Source organism: Pygocentrus nattereri, chromosome 21, assembly GCF_015220715.1.
Source record: "Pygocentrus nattereri isolate fPygNat1 chromosome 21, fPygNat1.pri, whole genome shotgun sequence".
Taxonomy (NCBI): Eukaryota; Metazoa; Chordata; class Actinopteri; order Characiformes; family Serrasalmidae; genus Pygocentrus; species Pygocentrus nattereri.
Window position 1 is genome coordinate 21,096,623 of NC_051231.1, and position 22,991 is coordinate 21,119,613.

Below are 22,991 nucleotides of genomic sequence, written 5' to 3' on the forward strand. Positions count from 1 at the left end.
CAGAACATTTAAAGATGACCTAGAGGATCAGGCCCTTATAATCAGAATGACCATAGTGATAGACAGAATAGGCAAATAACAGTTATTTAATTAATCACAATACTTGTTTGCTTAATGGATTTAAGCATAGCAGGTGATGTGTATCTGTGTAATGAGGGAGGGTGTGGCCTAAGGAGGTCAACACCCTATATCAAGGTGTGCATAATTATTAGGCAGCTTTTTTCTTTAGGCAAAATGGGCCAAAAAAGAGATGGAACTGACTCTGAAAAGTCAAAAATTACCAAAAGTCTCTCAGGGGGATGCAGCACTCTTGAAGTTGCTAAGATATTGGGGCGGGATCACAGAACCATCAAATGTTTTGTTGCAAATAGTCAACAGGTTCGCAAGAAACGTGTTGAGAAAAAAAGATGCAAATTAACTGCCAAGGATTTGAGAAGAATCAAGCATGAAGCTACCTGGAACCCATTATCTTCCGGTTCTGTCATATTCCAGAACTGCAACCTAGCTGGAGTACCAAGAAGTACAAGATGTTCAGTGCTCAGAGACATGGCAAGGTAAGGAAGGCTGAAACCTGACCACCACTGAACAAGACACATAAGCTGAAGCAAGTAGACTAGTCCAAGAAATATCTGAAGACAGATTTTTCAAAGTTTTTATGGACTGATTAAATGAGAGTGGCTCTTGACAGACCAGATGGATGGGCCCGTGGCTGGAATCTGCAGCTTTCAAAAAGACAATGATTTTTATTGCAGGACAATGCTCCATCACATGCATCCAAGTACTCCAGTGCATGGCTCACCAGTAAAGGCATTAAAGATTAAAAACTTATGACATGGCCCCCTTCCTCACCTGACCTGAATCCAACTGAGAAATTCTTAAATGGGAGATTTACAGTGAAGGAAAACAGTACACCTCTCTGAACAGTGACTGGGAGGCTGTGGTTTCTGCTGCACAAAAAGTTGATCGTCAACAGATAAAGAAACTGACAGACTCCATGAATGGAAGGCTTATCACTGTTATTGAAAAGAAGGATGGCTATATTTTTTATATGTCAGAAATGTTTATTGGAAAGTTTTGAGTTGTTTGTTTATAATTCTCACTTGAACAGATGAAAATAAAACAGTGAAATGGGAAAATGTGTTTTTCATTTAGCTGCGTAATAATTCTGCACCATTATAGTTGCCCAATAAATGTGCACATATAGATATTCTCCTAAGAAAAACAAAATCTCACTTTTACTTTCTTAAACATTCACGTTTGAGGTTTATTAACATTTTGGATTAACCGAGAGCACTGTAGCTGGTCATTAATAAAAATAATCCTCAAAAATAAGACTTGCCTAATAATTGTGCACACAGTGTATGCACAAGTACACAGTGGAGTGAAACTACATCCCTCCAGGAACAACACCAGGCAACAAGGAGCAAAATTACAAAATGTGAACGTGCAGACATCGTGTGCAAACAAAAAATGAAGCTAGAAACAATAAATACGATAAATTTAACAGACATTAGACACAGTAAACAGACAGGACAGTACATGAGGTAGTGAAATAAGGAGCAGGGATATTTAACATGCTGTGATCTGTGAGTCACACAGTCAGATTCGTGAAGTGGCTGCTGCAGCTACTCACCGCGCTGCTGGAAGTGGTGTCCAGGTGGCAGTTTAGGCTAGTTAAAATGTAAGTGTTAATTAAGTGTAATATTACAAAATCAAAATGTGTTGCTTCACACAAACAAGTTTAGTATTTACTAAATATTTACACCAACACCTAAGCAGGTTTAAGTGTTGGGTATACTAATGGAAAAAGAAAGAAGACAAAAACGTGACCAAAATAAAAAAAGACTAATTGCTTATGTTACTTAATGGTTAATATATATATATATATATATATATATATATATATATATATATATATATATATATATATATATGCTGTGGTTTCACATCCACCTATAACCAGACTGACCCACCAGCCACTTTTTGTGATTGTTGCAGACTAAAGTGCTTGGTTTTACAGCAATAACTTTCTCAAAATTTGCAGCAGTATTTGCTTTTTGTAAGTAGATTTTTTGGGTGGGTTGTGGTGAGGTATGAAGGTTTGAAATAAAGACATTTGTGAAGATTATGAGTCTGACATTTATTTAACTTGTTTTAAAGGTAGCCTAGTTAACTTCAAAACAAATAGGAACTGCAGTGGACCTCATAGCCCTGTGAGTAGTATTCACAGTATTCACAGCTCTATTTTCTTCATGTTATTTTATGCTTACCTGTTTTTCTTAGCCTAAGATACAGTGGCTTCTTCACTTGGAGATGGTCCAGTTAAGAACCCTTCCGTTCAAAAAGATCCTTTTAACCATTTATCCGAAATGGATGCCTTCCATGTCATCGAAAATCCAAACATTTTACACTGCACTGACAAAATAAACATAAGGCTTTGAGCTTCAGTGAGCTCAGTATAAGTAGTTATTTTTGCAAATAGTCAGTAATATTTGTCATATGTACAATAATCTGGCTAAATGTCTACACTGTAATGATTTTTGTGGTTGAAAAAAAAGTATAACAAAAACTGGAAAAGAAAGAGGTTTGCCAAAGTGCTCCTATGTATAAAATGCTATATTGGCTTACATTACCTGCTATCAGATGTTGGCTAGTAGGGGAATATTAGGGTACAGCACAGCATAGATATACATAGATTTTTTATGGACTGCATGCTCACCTTCCAGTAAAGAATCTGATGCTTTTTACCTACTATAAAACAAGAAGTAGAAATAACACTCAGTTATTAATCCTGTGCAAATCGACATGTCTGTAATATGCTACCATATTCTGTAGAAAAAGACTTTCTTAAGTATAGAGGCACTCAAGATGTTTACTTCTGTTATCTGTGGTTAAAATCAAGCAGATATGTAACACTACTGGCATACCTCACATGAACAACTCAGAAAAAGTTGAAAAGAGTTATTTGAAAAATAACAGAAAAAGAGTCTGATTTTATGTGGTGATGTTGATTGTGAATTCAGGCAGTGATGATGACACAGTGCATTCACTTAAGACAGATGGTTAGTTAAGGTAAATAGAAGAATTTATGTCTTTTTAGTTGCTTTCTGCTGTTTTTTTGGAATAAATGCATAAATTGAGTAGCCACTCCCATCTCTGTCATTTATACAGAGACTTCTTATCCCGTGCAAACTAGTCATAAATGTTGTGTTTACACCTGGGATGTATTTTTTATGAAAGCTAGTCGATCATTAAGGTTCACATTTTTAAAATCTAGATCATAAACATGTTGACTATAATGAGCTTGATCTCTTTGCTCAAGACAGGTCTTATCGCTGCCTGTAAGCATCTAAATATTGATTCACTCAGACACTTCTTAGCTTCCTTATTTACAATTTGTTGGACACCGAGCTGCATTACACCACATAAATTGTGTGTTTGAATAATTAGCAACATCTGGAAATGTTTGAGGATTATGACAAAACAAATTTGTTAAAAATCTGTTAAGCACTAAAGAAGTTATGGCTGATTTAATCATGAAAACTCATCATACAAGAAGTTCATTGAGGTCTGTAGCCCCGGACTACAGTAACCACGGACTAAATATACACACATATACAATTTACAGTATTACACTCACGGTACTTTAACTCGATTATAGTAGTACTGAAGAGTACCTGATCACATGTCCTGGATTGTGTGACGTGAAGTGGACCAGCTATGTAGGCAGGGCCACTGCAGTCATCACACCATCTGTGTGCCATTTAAGATCATTTAAGGTGCAACAAAACTACACAAGAATATCCATATCACCCCCTACATTTCCTTTAATGTGCTGCAATGCCACTTGTGAACTTAATAGAACAAAATAGAGCATTATAGTTTTTCATAGCCTTTACAGAGTACTTCATAGTTGTTCATAAAAGATTAATTCTTAAGATGAATAACTGAATATCAAGCACACTATCTGGGCATTGCAGAAGACATCTGTATTTATTAACCTCTATATCCGTGCATTTTATTATTACATAATTTCACAAAAACATGAAAAGGATTCAAATCATGAATTTGGTCAAAATTAGTTTGCAAAATGTGACAAAATACAGATGAAAAATAGCATTAAATTCAAATTTTTAGGCCAGAATGCCTCTTTAAATGGTTGTTGACATGAACAAACAGCATATTATTTCAGGTTGACTTTAAAGAATTTATTGTTAAGCTTCTTTGCCAATTAAATGTTTTTCCTAGAGTTGTCCAAGCTGAGAACTATTGAGAAACCTTTATTTTTATGAGTTTATGAATTCACTTTGAAGAAGAAACTGCAGATAATAATGGTGCAAGAAAAAGAAATCGAGGCAAAGTGCTCCTCCTTCATTTCTTCACCTCTTGATCCTGTACAGAACATTTAGCCATGGAATGTTTGAAGTCCCAAACACTTTGGCTAATGAGGGCGGCTGAGCACTTTGAGAGAAGCAGCAGGGAGGTGGGAGAAGGAACTGTTTGGACTCTGTTTGGACTGTTTCTGACTAAGCGTGGGTTATTTCTTCTTTCTCTATGCGTGAGTGTGTGTATGTGTGTGCTTGGGCGTGTTTGCAGGTCAGGCCAGACAAAGCTTCTGTGTGACATGGGGCCGGCTGTGAGACGCCAGCAAAATGTCACAGGTCAAAGATCAGCTGCTAAGTTTATTAGTGGTGGTCAGCATAAATAAAATTGGACCTCAGCATGAAATTACATTACATTTCAAATCTTGTTTCTGAAGTGCCCTCAGCATCAGAAACCTCAGCCCAGACATTGAGAGAATGTCCCCCAACAAGAAAATGAGAGAAACACTTACAGTATACATTATGTCTGCTGTTTGAGATGAGGGATTGAGGGCATGTAAGACCGTTCCCGGCGAGCATTTTCAAACATAACTTTTTCAGGTACCTCAAAGTTTTGCAGACACAAACACACATACACATATTTTTACTGTTTAGCAGATATATGTTTTTCTTTGGCCAGTGTCAAAATATGTCTCCAGTCATTTTTTTTACATGTTTTGTTGTTTTCTAAGTGAAAATAATAATTAAGACAGTTTCTTTGCTGAATTTAATATATTGGAAAAAGCTTAGCAGTGTATGTTAATTATACACTATACAGTATTCATTTGTTTTGTGTTTGCATACAGAATAACATGATCAGGGTGGGTGAGGGGCCCATACATTGGATGCCAGATTGAGCCTCTAAGCTGACAGAAATGGGCCTGATTTGGCTACATTTATGCAATGAACCACCAGGCTAGACACAGACCAGTTGAGTTGCTTCTTAAGCATGTTAGAATAAGAACATTCCTTGAACTAAGCAATCTTGTTCTAGAAAAATAGTCTTTCAGAAATACTGCAGTTTTTCTAAACTAACCTCAACAGAAGCCCTATTGTGATTTTTCAAAGCAAGGCCTTGTTGTGTTGCACCTCCGTACCTTACTCTACAAGCATGCTTCCCACACACAGCTTGAATCCCACCTGCTGTTAAAGAGCAGTTGATTACAAATCCAGACAGGCTTGACTGCCAGCGGCCAAAATCTTAGAAGAAGGCAACAGAATTAGTGACAGCTGAGCAAACACAGATTTGAACTGACCTGGCCTTCTCCCCCACCCTCCCCAGGCAACAACCTTTCCTATCTTGCTCTGCTAGCCCAGTACTAGCCATTCTTTTGGGACGCAATCTGTTAACCACAGGGCAGCTTCCCCTACCAGTCATCCCTACAGATCGACACTGAGGCCTGGGCTGTTCATATATAAACACAGAAGGTATGGCTTTGTCTATTTTTCCCCTCTGCAGTGCAGTGATTAATCTTTGTGTAGGTGTTGTTGGAGCTGGGTTAATCATGATAAGGTAGGCCCTTGTGCTATCTAAGTAATGTGCAGTCTGACAGGCTGAGGTTAGCAGGGTTTGACTTAAGAAAGTGGTGATGTTTTGAGCAAAGCCAGACTGAATCTATGATAGAATGCTTTGACCACCCTGTTCTACTGCTGTACTTTAGATATGTAACAAGCTGCTTAGATTTAAGAGGTAAAGAATGTTTTATTAGATGCTTCACTTTAAGCCCTTAAACTCTAGATTTATTGTTCTATTATTATTATTATTATTATTATTATTATTATTACTGTTGTTGTTGTTGTTATTGCTTATTGTTCAGTAATCACTATGATTCAGTAGCCACTTTGAATTATTCAGTAAGCACTACCAATTATTTCATCAATCTAATAAATGTTATTGTGTTACCAGTATAAATGATTCAATATGTATTATTCCATAAGCACTACAAATTATTCTGTCACCCAGGTAAATGATTCAGTAACTACTATGAAATTTTCAATACCTGCTATATATTTCTCAGTAAGGGCTAAAAATGATTCTGTCAATCGGATGAATAATTCAGTTAATTAACTACTTGGAATTATTCACTAACCACTTTGAATAGTTTAGTAACCAGTAACAATTATTCAGTATCCATTATGAATTATTCAGTAACCACAAGGAATTATTCAATAATCTCAATGAAATATTCACTGACTATTATAAATTATTCGGTGGGTACTATGAATTTTTCAGGAAACACTATGGAAATTTTCAGTAAGTATTATGAATTATTTAATAACCACAATAAATTATTCAGTAACTACTTGGAATTATTCAGTAAACACAATCTTTTGGTCATTATTGTGAATTACTCAGTAAGCACTATAAATCATTCAGGGACTACTAGGAATTATTCATTAACCCCTATGAATTATTCAGTAACTATTAGGAATTATTCAGTAACCACTATGAATAATTCAGTAACCAGTAGCAATTATTCAGTACCTACTATGAATTATTCGGTCAGTCTTGTAAATTGTTTTGAGTAACCACTATGAATTACTCACTATGAATTGCTAACTATAAGGAATGATTCAATAAGCTCACTAAAATATTCACTGACTACAGTAAATGATTCAGTGAGCACTATGAATTATTCCGTGGGATGGATTATTCAGGAACCACTATGGAATTTTTCAGTAACTATTATGAATTACTTAATAACCACAATATATCATTTAGTGTCTACTTGGAATTATTCAGTAAGCACAATGAATCTTCCAGTAACTACTGTCAATTACTTAGTAAGTGCTGTAAATTATTCAATGACAAATAGGAATTATTCAGTAATCACTATGAATCCTCCAGTAACTACTATGCATTACTCAGTAGGCAAAATGAATTATTCAATAACTACTATGAAGTATGCAGTATCCACTAGAAATTGTTCAATAACTGCAATAAAATATTTAGTAACTATTATTAATAATATTATTTGGTAGAAATTATTCAGTAATTATTAATTATTCAGGAACAACTATGAATTATCTAGTAGCTACTATGAATTATTCAATAATCACGATAAAATATTCAGTAGCTGCTAAGAATTATTCAGTAACCAGTGTGAATTATTGAGTAACTAGTTCATTTGTAAGATATGTAGTGAGGAACTGAAGTATATATTTACTTATTTATTTATCTATGTGTGATGTTTTTGAATGTGTCATACTATGAATGGACCAGTGAAAACGGTAAAAAAATGACTTTTTCAGTTACTCTATTGATTCCGAAAATGAAAACGAAATCCAGTTTCCTCTTTATCTTGCTCACATGTGTTCGCTGGAACAACTCAGTGGTTGTGTCTGAATGTGCATTCAGAACTGAAAAGATCTGGTTAGTTGTAATTTTTTGCTGTTTAGTCTTCAAGGAAATGCTCACGTTTCTGGTTAATATATGCAAAAAAAAACAAATACAATCATAGCCACATATTCATGTATGCCAGCATTTTGTTCTACATATATATCAAACACAATCTTCAATTAGACATGCTATATCTTTCTATGAATTTATATACTCAATTTTTGGTTTCCAGTACTGGTAGCTTCTTTCATTTCTGCTGTTGTGTAAACCATAACCACGAGAGTTCCTGTACAGGATGTTCACTTTTGAGCTGTGACCTAGGCCTTAGTCAAGTTACATGTCTGAGCAGCTGGAGGGAACACAGGTTTTATAAGGTTAGCCAAACACTGCCATAACATCTCAGCAGTAACAAATGAATGTAACAGTGATCATATTACCTGGAAAAGAGGCTGCAACAGGAGACAGTGCCAACATGGAACAATGAGTTTTGCTGGCGAAATATTTTGAGAGATCTAGATATCTTCATATCAGATATCAGAAAAATAAGTGAGATATATGAGAGGACTGAAAGTGATCACTCTATCTGAACACCCTTGATTAGAACCCATCAGAAAAAAATCATTTTGAATTTATGTACAGTCTTTTGCAAATTACATGATTTTCTAAGTGAAAATAAGTTAACACATCCACTGCAAAGAACTGCAGTTTTGCGCATTGCAATGAACAATATATTAACAAAAAAACAGTGCGATAAAGACAGTTTGGAAAATGGTTGTGTAAAATGGAATATGACCATAAATTCAAGGCAAGAAAATAAAAAAAAAGAAAAATGAAGCACATCAGCCTATTAAATATTACAACCCCAACTCCAATGAAGTGGAGATGTTGTGTAAAACATAAATAAACACAGAATATGATGATTTGCAAATCCTTTTCAACCTATATTCAATTGAATACACTACAGGGACAAGATATTTAATGTTCAAACAGATAAACTTTATTGTTTTTTTGCAAATATTCACTCATTTTGAATTTGATGCCTGCAACACGTTTCAAAGAAGTTGGGACAGGGGCAACAGAAGACTGAGAAAGTTGAGGAATGCTCAAAAAAACACCTGTTTGGAACATTCCACAGGTGAACAGGTTAACTGGAAACAGGTGAGTGTCATGATTGGGTATAAAGGGAGCATCCCTGAACGGCTCAGTTATTCACAAGCGAGGATGGGGCGAGGTTCACCAATTTGTGAACAATTGTGTGAGCAAATAGTCCAACAGTTTAAGAACGACGTTTCTCAATGTGCAATGGCAAGGAATTTAGAGATTTCATCATCTACAGTCCATAATATCATCAAAAGATTCAGAGAATCTGGAGAAATCTCTGCAAGTAAGCGGCAAGGCAGAAAACCAACATTGAATGCCTGTGACCTTCGATCCCTCAGGCGGTACTGCATTAAAAACCGACATCATTCTGTAACTGATATTACCACATGATCTCAGGAACACTTCAGAAAAACATTGTCAGTGAACACAGTTCGTCGCTCCATCTACAAGTGCAAGTTAAAACTCTGCCATGCAAAGTGAAATCTGAGATGGACTGACACAAACTGGAAAAGTGTCCTGTGGTCTGACGAGTCCACATTTCAAATTGTTTTTGGAAATCATGCCCTCCGTGCCAAAGAGGAAAAGGACTGTCCGGATTGTTATCAGTGCAAAGTTCAAAGCCAGCATCTCTGATGGTCTGGGGGTGTGTTAGTGCCCATGGCATGGGTAACTTGCACATCTGTGAAGGCACCATTAATGCTGAAAGGTACATACAGGTTTTGGAGCAACATATGCTGCAATCCAAGCAACGTCTTTTTCAGGGACGTCCCTGCTTATTTCAGCAAGACAATGCCAAGACACATTCTGCACGTGTTACAACAGCGTGGCTTCGTAGTAAAAGAGTGCAGGTACTAGACTGGCCTGCCTGCAGTCCAGACCTGTCTCCCATTGAAAATGTGTAGCACATTATGAAGCGCAAAATATGACAGAGACCCCGGACTGTTGAGCAACTGAAGTTGTACATCAAGCAAGAATGGGAAAGAATTCCACCTACAAAGCTTCAACAATTAGTGTCCTCAGTCCCCAAACACTTATTGAGCGTTGTTAAAAGGAAAGGTGATGTAACACAATGGTAAACATGCCTCTGTCCCAACTTCTTTGGAACATGTTGCAGGCATCAAATTCAAAAAGAGTGAATATTTGCAAAAAACAATAAGGTTTATCCGTTTGAACATTAAATATCTTGTCTTTGTAGTGTATTCAATTAAATATAGTTTGAAAGGGATTTGCAAATCATCGTATTCTGTTTTTATTTATGTTTTACACTGTAACGAGGAGCGATGAGGCGGACGCATACGCTGAGATAAGCGACTTTTATTCTGGGCAAATCCAGGGTCGTGGTCAAAACAGTCCAAGGTCATATAGCCAACACGAAGCGATCGGGGGACAGACATGACAAGATAAACACTAAACAGGATGCAAAAGGCACAAACAGCACAAACACGACAAGCAAACAACGACCAGCGAACACTAAGGGCAAACACAGGGCTTAAATAACAAAGGGTGAACGAGGGACAGGTGGAAACAATCATTGGCGGAGACATGAAACGAGGGGGCTGGACTAGAAAAACCAAAACAAAAATGCACATGGACAAGACTGGGAGGGGCCAATCGTGACGTACAAAACGTCCCAACTTCATTGGAATTGGTGTTGTACCTCACAGTGTTGTGATACATTATAAGGATATAAGAATATTACAGAAACATAATACAATCTTCAGGGCTTGCACTGGCCATGTTACATATACATGTAATAACATTAAACATAAAGATTTTAATATTTTCTCATACATTTTAACAGTGATTGAAGATTGAAGGTCAGATTGAAGGTAATTCAAATATTTTTATTGGGTTTTTGTATTAAATGCAAACATCATACATTCAACAAGACATGCTCAAAAATAAATAAATAAATAAAAATGAATAGTAAGAAAAGAAAAGGACATATTAAATATGATAATAACATTAACACCAACCCGCACAGCAACATCATACATATAATAATAATACTAATAACAACAAACAATAAATTGTTATATGTAAGACTTACAGAGACTGACAGTTACTCCATACCTAGGTGTACTCCAGTGTCTTTGGTGGGGAATTCCAAGTGGAAATAATTCAAAAATGGCTGCCACACCTTGTAAAATCTCTGAACAGAGCCTCTAGTTGACCATGTGTGGGAGGGCGCACTGATTTCCAATTAAATACAATGAGGCGACGGGCCGGTAGAGATGTAAATGCCATTGCATCAGCTTGGGCTGATGACCTTGCCACCTCATCTGGGGCCACACCAAAGATAGCAATTTCAGGGCAAGTGTCACTTTTTCTGTTACAGATATATGAAAATGTCTCAGAGATAGAAAACCAAAATTCCATCAACTTTGGGCATTCCCAAAACATATGAAACAAGTTAGCTGGGGCCTGGTGGCATCGAGGGCAGTTTGGATTTACATCTGGGTATATTTTCGCAAGCTTGCTCCTAGAGAGATGGAGCCTATGAAATGTTTTAAATTGAAGCAATCCATGTCTTATGCATATAGAGGATGAATGTATCCTCATGACAGCCGATTACTAGAATTCCTCTGAGAACTCATAACCGAAATCCTTGCTAGTAGTAGTACAGTCTACTCACCACTCCCTTTTGACATGCGTCACTTTCTAACCATTCAGCTATCACACTATTATGCGGGAGCGATGGAAAAGAGGAAAAATTCTTCCTAACAAAATTGCGAATCTGCAAATATCAAAAGAAGTGTGAGCCAGGAATGTTATATTCTCTACCTAATTGCTCAAAGAACATAAACACACCATCTTTAAACAGGTCCTTTATCTGCATCAAACCATTATTAGCCCAGAGTTTAAATGTTGAATCTATGAGCGAGGGGGGAAAGAGCACATTAGCTATGATTGGAAGAGATGGCAAAGTTTGTCTAAGTCTAAAAGTAGATCTAAATTGGGACCAAATTTGAAGGCGACCACACACCAGGGGTTTATTAGTAAGATGCTGTTTACTAAGTGGAAATGGGGCATATACTAATGATGATAAGGACACCAGATACGCAGACCTTTGCTCCATCTCCACCCATACTGGTCTATCTCTATCCGAGAAAGTAGAGACCCAATATATTATTTTATGGATGTTAGCTGGATGTTTAAAAAATTAAATATAAAAAAGTGCTAGGCCTCCATCTACTTTCTGTCTTTCCAGAAATGCCTTTCTTATCCAAGGGATAGTTTTATTCCAAACAAAGGCAGATATGTGCTTATCTAGCTCTTGATAAAAAGTTGGGGATGAAAACTGGTATTGTTTGGAATGGGAACAACAGCCTAGGCAAAACAGTCATCTTGATTGAATTAATCCTGCCCGCTAATGATATACGAAGCGATGACCAGTGATTTAAGTCTTGTTTAGCTTGCTCCAAAGCTGGTTTGAAATTATAGTCAAACAGATCCTTATATCTGCGGCTTACTGTCACTCCAAGATACTTAGAAGTGTCCTGAGTTATTTTCAGTGGGTAGGCAAGGTCAGATTGAAGGTGCCTGCTGTTAAATACCTTCGCAGCTACTAATAAACAATTACAGTGCAGTGTAATAGACTAAATGTCTGAATAACAAAATGATTCTGATTTGAAAGCATTCAGAGACAAAGGTTATTCTTCTTCTTTCCTACAGATGGCACTATACATAGCTGTTCTGGCTGCAGCCCTGCTAGGATCCTGTTGGGGAGCTCCTCCACTCGACACTGATCCTGCGGCCTATGACCTGGAGAATTATGACGAGGACTCAGACACATGGGACCTGAACAGCTATGGAGAAGCCTTTGACTATGATGACTTGGATGAGAAGGTGAGGGCAGAATACAGGGAATTTATAAAAATACCCTCGGTTTGCACTCCACAGGTGGTTGTGCACAGTGAGCAGCGAACAGCTGCTTTGGTTAGTCAGCACCTTCCTGCAGTAGTGGAACCTCTTTAAAGTGACAGTTTAATGAGACATCTAGTACAATCTTATACAAAAATCTAATTACAGTTTTTTCCCAAATGTCACTAATCAGAGAAGATCTGTCTGGTGTATGGTGCACTTGGCCATGGCCATTAAAAGGTGCATTGTATAAGATTTAAGGAGATCTATTAGCTGAAATGCAATATAGTGTAAAAGCCCATGTTTACACTGGTGTATAATCACCTGTAACTACAAGTCATTTTGTTTTTGTTAGCTTAGAATAAGCCTTTCATATCTACAAGGACAGAAGCCAACAGAGGCCACTATGTTTGTACAGTAGCCCAGAATAGACCAAACATTGGTTCTCGAGAGTGCCTTTTGCATTTTTTCATTGAAGCGGCAGCTTGAATTCGAAGGCACTACAGCAGTGCTGCTTTCCATGGTTAAAAGAGAGGCGAACTATTGACATTTGAAACTCTGTAAAAACATGAAAACTCATAAAGACACAAACTCAAAAACAAACACCTCATAAAAATGTAGAAGTGACTCATAAAAGCTGTATTTCAATGAGAGGGAATCAATCACAGAGCAGGGCTGGAGCAGATGGCTGCGGCCTAACTATTAACGCACTGCTACTGCCTACTGGATAGATGAACTGCTGTAACAAATATGCTTAAATTTATGGTCAGTTATTCAATGTAAATATTATTGTACAAGTACTCAAAGCCTGTTAGATGCAGTTCAGCCCATAGCCTGGTGCTAATCTAGATAACAAGTAATGAAGTTCATACCCCACAAATTATCATCATTCAAACTCCATGCCAGAATTATCACACACTCACATAAAACCTCATCAAGCTGTTCAGAAATCTCTAGATTTGCTTTAGAGATTTCTGTGTAGCACTGTCATCAAAAAAAAAATACTAAAAGCCTGTTTCACAGATAAAAACAGCAGGAGCTACCATCTTGAATTTTTTTGTCCATACTCTTGTCCATGTTCATAGATAATAGTTTTGACAATAGGTATTTGTGGCATAACCTTAAATTGTTTGTCAGTTACATTACCCTTGAAGCTATGGTGCAAAATTTATATTCGTTAGACTTTAAACATTTTTAAATTTAGTTAAATAAAAAAAAAATCATAATAATTTTGGCTACCAAACATGTCTTAGTGGATGAATTCGATTGTCTGCTGAATGTCACTTTGATGTCGCTTTACTTTATTGATGTGTGCATTGAGAAGGCCATTTTGAAGAATGCCGACAAACATGACTCGATCCTATTACAGATTGAGGTTGGGACCGTGGCTCCTCCTCCAGCTGTCACTCAACCACCTCCTGAAATTGTTCCTGAAGACTACATGGAAGAGGTTACCCTTCCACCAAGGACCACCAAATCTCCAGTCCTTCCCACCCTGGACTTCCTGGGCCCTGGCCTCTTTGGCCCAGTGACAGGCTTGGGTGAGTGGAACCCTACCTGCTTGTGGGGAGCATTTTCATCCAGAACAAATTGCCTTGGCTGAAAATTCAATCGGGTGAATCTGATAGTCATTTAGATGTTCCTTACTAAACACTCAGCGGCCTGTCATCACACAGTAGGCCAAGAAAACTGTCTAACAAAATGTACTGCTGCCTCCCACACATCTACTGTGACCCTTACACCCTCTTGTGGTAAAAGATGCTATTACGCTCTTTTGTTCCTCTTCAGGGATGCCCACGTGCCTGCTGTGTGTGTGCATCAGTGGCAGTGTGTATTGTGATGACACTGATTTAACTGAGATCCCCCCCCTGCCCAAGGACACGACACACTTCTATGCTCGCTTCAACAAGATCACTCAGGTCAAGGCCAAAGATTTCCTTAACTTAAGTAAGACACTCTAACTCCAGTTCTACACTCTAATTCACTCTAATTCCAGTTCTATTGCTAATGTGAACATATATCACTTGTGTAAATGTATTTGAGTATTATTCAAAAGTATTCTTTTGAATACTTGTACTTTTGCTCCGTTTTCACATTTTCATTTAACTTTCATTGAAACCTCCAAAGTACTTGTTGTTTTATTTTTCTCTTGCTGCTCGTTGCATGGTCAGGTGGTTTTACTTTGTTGTTCATATTAAGAAATCCAACCAAAATCATATATATATAACACAATTATTAAACATAGTACTGATGATTATCTCTTGACTATTAAGGTTAAATTATTTTTATCTATGTAAAATTTAAATATATTTTGGTGCATTTTACACAAATTTCTCATTCAAAATATCATGTCATAATCATAATTTTGAGAAAATATTGTATTAAGATAATAAGAGTTAAAAACATACTGATTAAAAATGGGTCAAAGAATGCAACCCACAAACACAAAATGTATCCACAATTATAGAATGTCACTAGCATTATCAACAGGTGTAATAATATATTAAAGGCAAAGAACAATCTTTCATTACTTTTCCAAAATAAAAGATTTTGGTCTAGTATGTAAACATTGTTAGAGTTTGAAAAAGTGCCATTTGCTAGCATATATAGACTATTTACAGGATCTAAGCTGAAGAAACAGCCCTGCATTTGTTGCTTTTGTGATGTCACAAAAACAATTGTTACCGTTAATCTTCATGTTGAATGTAAAGCAGTAGCCCCGCCCTTTCACACTGAAGTTATAAGGACTGTTTCAGCCTTAACTGCTTTTTAAACAAGGCACAATAAAGGGCAGCCAATCAGAACAGAGGTCATGTGCATATATCAATCTCAAATAACAAAAAAAAATCTAAGGGATAAAGAAGGATTGGAAAATGGCCATACAAAATGAAAGTTAAAGCCACACAAATGGCATAAGTAGACCTTGGGGAAAAATGAATTATCAGAAAAATGTACACTATGGCTCCCACAAAACTACCGAGTCTTTCTCCTCTGTTCTCAGATCAGCTGAAACGGATTGACCTTACGGGGAATCAGATCGCCACGCTAGGAGAGGAAGCCTTCCTCTCTCTTCCACAGCTCCAGGAACTGCTTCTGGCTGATAACAAGGTCCAGGCACTGCCAGGGCTGCCGGCCACTATGAGGCATGTTGACATCCGCAACAACCGCCTGAAGAGTGGTGGAATGCACAGAGAAGGCTTTAAGGCAAGTGCTGTTTATGTGAAAGAACTAATGGTGAAGAAACCTTGTGGGAATAGAGCAGTAATCTGATGACAAAGCAAAAATAATCTACAAAGACAACGGCCTGAAGTGCTTATAGCTGTTTTGTAGTTTCATGCTTTGTGGTTGTATTAAATTACTTATATAACAGGATTTCACATGAACACAGACTTCAAAAAGCCCCGTATTTAAAACACTGCTGTGCATAATACACTTATACCAGGCCAACCACATGCTACAGGGTGTCATTGCTGTGCTGAGAAACATCCACCATGCAAATAATATCTGTTCAGTGGTGGTCCAGTGGTGTCGCTTTTCAGTGATGGATAGGGCTTCTAAATTATGCAGCAACAGAGCTACTATGGTTAGCAATTCTTGTTCTAGAGTGATGAAGTTATATCTGACATTTTTATTGAAAAATGTTTGTGTGCATATAGTTAATGATTTAGTGCTGTTTACTGTTGCTTTAGTGATTTTAGTTTAAAAAAACAAGCATTGTAGCATCTGTATTTTAAAAACGGAAAATATTCCAAGTTGCCAGTAAAAGATTCTATCTGTAGCCCAAACAGTGCAGCTGATAAATACGGGGTAACTAATCAAAATTCATGTTTTGCACATGTGCACAATCTCTTTTCAAAGGATGTAGTAAGAAATCTTAGTAGCAAAAGTTAACTGGAAATGGTAGTAACACTGCCCACAAAGTATAGCTTTATTTAAGTTAAAAGCAATGATGTAGGTAGCGATTGCTGGTGTTCACTAGTCAACTTCATTGCTAAATAGTCATCTCTACAAACAGAGACGTAACTAAAAGCTGAATTCCAGGATCAGTCATTAATAAGCATCTTTGGAGGTTATTAGTTGCAAGAAAATTAAATACTAAAGTAAACCAAGCAAGACAGAGAGAGAATATTTCTAAAGTTGATGTTCTACAGTAAATCCATACACGCACTGAGCACATTAGAAACACCTTCTTGTTTTTATACTTATTGCCCATTTTATCAGCTCCAATTACCATATACATGTGCTTTGTAGTTTTATAACTACAGACTGAAAGTGGTCAGGATTCACACAGGACCATCACAGGGAAGGTATTATTTGGGTGGTGGATCATTCTCAGCACTGCCGTGACACTGACGTATTAGTGCTACATCCTGTGACCACTGCTGAAAGACTAATAGATGACCAACACAAACTGTGCAGCATCAGATGAGTTATTGTCTCTGACAGATGTCTCTGACATCTACAAGGTGGACCAACAGTGTGACTAATAGAGTGGACAGTGAGTGGACACAGTGTATAAAAACTCCAGCAGCACTGTTATGTCTGATCTACTTATACCAGCACAACATACACTAACATGCCAACACAACATCAGTGTCACTACAGTGCTGAAAATGATCCACCACCCAAATAATACCTGCTCATAATACCTGTTCTGAAGTGGTCCTGTAGGTGTCCTCATCATTGAAGAAAGGGGTCTAACAGATGGACTGCAGTCCGTAACTGTAGAACTATAAAAATGCTAGGATATAAAAAGTGCTTAATACTACATAATAGTTTTGCTGTTGTGGATACAAAATGTTTGATCCTGAATGTCTCAAAACTGCACTGAATGCAGACAGAACCTTATGAATTGTAAATCTACATGTATTGTAGGTGTTTCTGATAAAATGTCCAATAAATGTTGGCTCCTAACAATATTGGTGAATGTGAATTATGAAGTGGCAACTCTAATTCTGCTTCCATAGAGGCTTTTCTTCCATAGAGGCCTTACTGACTTGAAATCAACACAAACGTTATGTGACATTTAGACTGCACAAGAAACATGCTGTGCGTTATCTCACTTCCTTTACCCTACTTTCCGAATTCCTCAACAGGATATGAAAGACTTGCAGTTCCTGTACCTGTCAGACAACCAGTTAGACTACATCCCTGGTCCGCTGCCTGAGAGTCTACGGGTGCTCCACCTACAGGTTCCAGTCTCTTCCATTGTCCTTTGCTCTATCAGAAGGTCCAAAGTAGCAATACTGTAAAAAATGACACGTTCTTAAGGCAAGACACTACAAAGTCAATAGGATATTACAGCTTTTACCTGATTACTGCTATAAGTATTTTATTTTTGTTTGGCATTCAGCAAAATGTGTTAGTTTTGTATTCAGAATTCCTTTGGAATTATCCTTTAGAATAGGGTTAGGAATGTACATGTAAAATGTCATGAATGCAGATATTCTAGAACATAGGATTTTCCCGTGTTAAATTTAGAAAAACATCCCAGATAACATGCATTATTTGAGGGATTGTTATTTTCAATGCAAAGAAAATGTAGTTGTATGTTTGGATTTGCAAAAGTTTGGGCTCCTGGTTAAATTTTATGTTTTATTGATTTTCTTACAGAAAAAATAGCAAATTGGCACATTGCAATGTACAGTTAGTTTATTTGTTTGGTTTAACACACTGGGGAAAACACATAAAATGTTACATGTAAAATTTAAAAGAAAAAGAAATTCTGCACTAAAATTTGCAGAAAATGTCAAAAAATGTTTTTTTCCCTGTAGAGCCTACGTTAACCTATTTCCACCTAGACAAAACATGACCAGAAGTGTTCGAACTTTATTATATAAATGTACATATATAGGAATGACATATTTGGACATCCTAGTCAGATTCTATAGGAAACTAACTTTTCAGCAATATGCCACATGAAGTATTTGTGCCAAGTTTGGAGGAGCTAAGCCTTTATAAATGTTGTTAACATGGATTGAAATACAATAAAATCTTTTTTTTCTTTCGTGATCAACAGTTTAAGAGAAAACAATCAAAAATATTAACAAAACAATCTGTGATTGACACAACCAAAATACTTATTTATGTATGTATTGTTTTGCCATAAAATGATGAGAACTTGCACAATTAAGGCAACAGTTTATACTGGAGTAGCTTGCAATGTTTTTTTTAATGTAAAGAACTACAAATCCCATCAAATGTTATGCAATAAGAGCCCCAAAACAGTATTAACAGAATGCCACTCTGTTAAATCTAGTTCAGCTAACTGGATTTAGTGTGTTGATTAGAAAATTAAGAGAAACTTCGTCCTGTATGAAGAATATGGAAGCCAAAATTCTTGATCACATTATGTTATAAAAATACTACAATCTCAGTTGTTACTGAAGTATGATTTACTTCAACATAGTGAAACCTTTGACAGTGAAATGCTGCCAGATCACCTTGTCATGTTCACAGTGTAAAAATGATATTGATCTAACTATGTAAGTTATCTGATGGCCAGTCAGTGTTGTGTGCAGGCAGCATTTTCTTTTGTATTGTTTTCTTTTTTGGGTCTATGTGTGTGTGGCATGCTGGCTGAATACAACAACGTCTGCTGTTTCTGATCTTTTTTGGCACATTACGCTCACAATTAATCATTTAATTTTGTTCACTGCACAGATTTCACAGACCTAGTGCAATTACAGCAGTAGCACTTTCTATCAAATTTTAATGAAATAGCAATACAAATTAATGTTAGGGACTGCTAGTAAAAGTACAAAATGTTATTTTATGACCTGCAGCAAAAGGCTATTGTGCAGTTTGCAATCAATATCCTGCTTAGGGGCAACATCCTGCTGCTATGTGAAGCCAGTAAAAAGGGGTTGTTATCCAATCTAAGAAAAAGCCAGCTACACCAACGTTCTGTAACCCTGTTGAATTTCCTGCTTAACGTAATAATCGTCTTCCTCTTGCCTCACCACCAGAACAACAACATCCAGAGCTTGAACCAGGACACCTTCTGCAACAGCCATGACATGAACTACATCCGCAAGGCCCTGGAAGACATCAGGTTGGATGGCAACCCCGTTGATGTGAATAAGTATCCACAGGCCTATGTGTGTCTACCACGGCTGCCTGTAGGAACCCCACACTGAGGGGGCCATCAAGACCACTCCTCATCTGTCTTCCATTACACTCACTGCAGGTTAGGGGGGGCCCAATTGATCTGTCCATGCTCTGCCCATAAATCCATAAAGTTGGACAAGCTTTAAAGAACATTAGCAAAAACGCCTTTCAACCTGATGAGAAAGGGTAGCTTTTCACGTTGAGTCACTATATAACATTGTGTTTTCAGAAGTGTTCCATTGGACCATTTAGAGTCAAGACTTGACTTTATATTAGTCAAGACAAAAAATCATTTTACATTCATCATACATATTATCAATGTTAATTCAGCTCAACATATGGACATTTAGAAGCAGATAGGGGTGATTGCATACCACAACGATATTCAAAAGAATTTAGAAAACAGAAAAGGCCAATATCCTTGCATTAGGCTAACTTACTATGTTATGTGTCACAGAACATTATGTACTAACTGCAAATATTAGGTTAACGCAAGCTTGTTTTATACTTAAAACCATGGACATGCTTCTAGAGACATGGAGCACAAAATAGACTCGAAGCTTAAAGATTATGAAAGATCAGGGGATTTGGAGACCTCTCTGGTGGACATGTGTAATTGCATGCAGTCATGCAAAAGAACATTTTGTAACATCGGCTGTGCTTCAGAGCAGCGCAGATGAAAGAAAGGTGACTCACTGCACTGCACACACATCATATTTTAGCTCGTTTTTCCTCCTGATTCATTAATGCTGCTTCTTTTAGTTTTAACAAAGTATCTTATACAGTACTACTTTAACTACATTTTTTTGCACATATAGGCATTGTTGTATGTGTCATGTTGTGTAGTCACCCACGTTCATTCACACATGAGCACATTGGATATGGCATGGTAGCTCTTCTGGTTTTACATGCGTTTCACTTTACATAGCTGCTCTCTCTCAGGAAAAAAAAGTCCTCCTTACCTCAAAACTGTGTTGTGGTACCCAGTCAAAACTACGCAAGTTGGAAATTGCTAGCTTGCTTGATTACAAAAGAAAAAAAAAATACATCTGATCTATCCTAACAATTTGACCTTTCACTCACTTGTAAGAGTATTATTTTAAATTCTAACTCACTCGATATTTTGGTATTTTTAGTTGTGCACCACAACTTTTCATGAGGTTAAATGGAATTTTTGCCAAAATTCTGTAAGGGAAGCATGGAGAGAACAATTGTTACAGCCCTGAAGGGCTGGTGTCCAGCACAGTATGGGGATTTGTCTGACAACTACTAAACCTATTTGCCTATCATTAGTTAATGAGTTAAAAGTGGATTTGTTAGAACAGGAAAATATTCAAACCATGCTAGACTCCAGTCCTTCAGGACCAAGGCCTTCCTGCCATAGCCCTGTTATTGCAGCTTGCTTTCCAGGTTGTTGGCTCCATCACTGTGCATTATGCCAATCTGTCGCTGCTATTTTCATGTGTTTTTCAAATTCAGGAGAATTACACTAATTGCTGACTAATTGCTGCTGAGATCTTTGCTTAATGTTCAAATTTTAAAAATGTTCAAAAAATGGTTTGATTTTCTGTTTTAATTGTTGTCACCCTGAAATCTTATTTTGTTTTCTTAATGTGAAGAAGTGTTAAGTGTATTGCAAAGCATAAGTGTGGATTAATAAGAGTGTGAAAACTGCATATAGAGCTGAATACCTCTCCATTAAGGCTGAAAGCAGGTAGGACTAGGTGTGGGGGCATTGCTAAATATTCATAAGTAAACATTAAATCATTTACTACAGTGCTTGGATTATTCACTACAACACTGTAGAGTTCAGATCAATGGTCTCCAACTCCAACAGGCAGTAAACAGCAAAAACAGTGCATTCACTGGCACAGGTGCCAAATACAGGAAGGCACTGGGTCACGGGACCAAAGCAAAAGCTGCACCGGCAGTGTCCCTCCAATCTAAGCACAATGCTTGAGAAATGCCACGGAAGTAAAACTGCATAGAACAGCTTGATAACAGCTGCAATAGTACAGCTGCATTTGACCATTGGAAAACAGTATTTTAAGCCTACCAGAAACTGTTACAAGATAACCAGAAAAATGTTGTTCCTCCATAGTGTAGCATCTTGGTCTTCTACGGCAACCAAAACACTGGTGCAGTATGAAGGTTAGCTGATTAATTTTGTCTTTCTATTGTGTTGTAAATTAGAAGCTTATTTTCACTTAAGCCATTAAAAGGATCAGAGAATATATATTCTAATTTAAGAGATTTCCCCATTTTCTACTCTATGATTTGTTCATAATATTATGAGCACTGACAGTAATGCAAAGAAATCATGTTATCTACTTTATGTCTTGATTTTCTGGCAGTTTATAAGCCCGTGATTCATAAGTTACAGACACTAATCAATCTTGACTGAAATTTACTTTGGATCACTCTGTTTGCTATAGGAATTTTGTTCAAACCAAGTCGCTGCTAATGCTCAATGGTCGCTTTATTAGAACCCCTAGGCCCCATAAGAAAAGTTAATAAACAGAGTGAAAAGATAAGACTTCATCTCAATATGAGGGTTCAACAGCAGGAAAGACTACTCGCTTTTAAATTGATGCTTAATATGTAGAAAAGGTGGGTTTTGTTTTCTTAGATCAATTATTCACAACAAAGGATTTAAGAGTCAAGAAATATTACAAATTAAAGTTTTTAATGATAGGTCTAACACACACACACACGCACACACACACACATTTTCTAAACCACTTATCCTTCTAGTTTGCCAGGGGGTGGGGGTACTGGAACCTATCCCAGCAATCATTGGACAGAAGGCAGGACACACCCTGAACAGGTCTCCAGTCTATCACAGGGCAGAGACAAACATTCAAACTCAGAGGCAATTTAGTGTGTCCAATTGACCTGACTGCATGTCTTTGGACTGTGGGAGGAAACCCACGCAAAAACGCTGGCCACCCAGCCGGGAATTCAACCCAGACCCTTCTTGCTGTGAGGCTACAGCGCTACCTGTGCTGCCCATGATCTGTCTTTACAGCCAAAAATCAGAATAGTCCATGATATGGGCTTCTCTGTGGTTAATCAGGGATGTGAAAGCTGGGAAGTAAAAAAGTGGGACCTAAAAAACATTGACGCCTTTGAGCTTTGGTGTTGACAAAGACTTTTAAGAGTATCACAAATGACGAAGAAACCATTCCTGGTCAAATCATGCCTCACCTGTCAGG

The 22,991-nt window shown here is 37.2% G+C and overlaps 1 protein-coding gene across 1 annotated transcript; it reads left to right on the forward strand.

Annotated features, from left to right (window-relative positions):
• Window positions 1–5,665: 5,665 nt before the first annotated feature.
• On the forward strand, window positions 5,666–21,930 carry optc (opticin). Its single transcript, XM_017694599.2, has 7 exons — window positions 5,666–5,789; window positions 12,478–12,651; window positions 14,036–14,207; window positions 14,455–14,613; window positions 15,668–15,870; window positions 17,763–17,858; window positions 19,635–21,930. The coding sequence occupies exons 2-7, from the start codon at window positions 12,478–12,480 to the stop codon at window positions 19,803–19,805; spliced, it is 975 nt and encodes a 324-aa protein (XP_017550088.1). The 5' UTR covers window positions 5,666–5,789; the 3' UTR covers window positions 19,806–21,930.
• The last annotated feature ends 1,061 nt before the right edge of the window (window positions 21,931–22,991 follow it).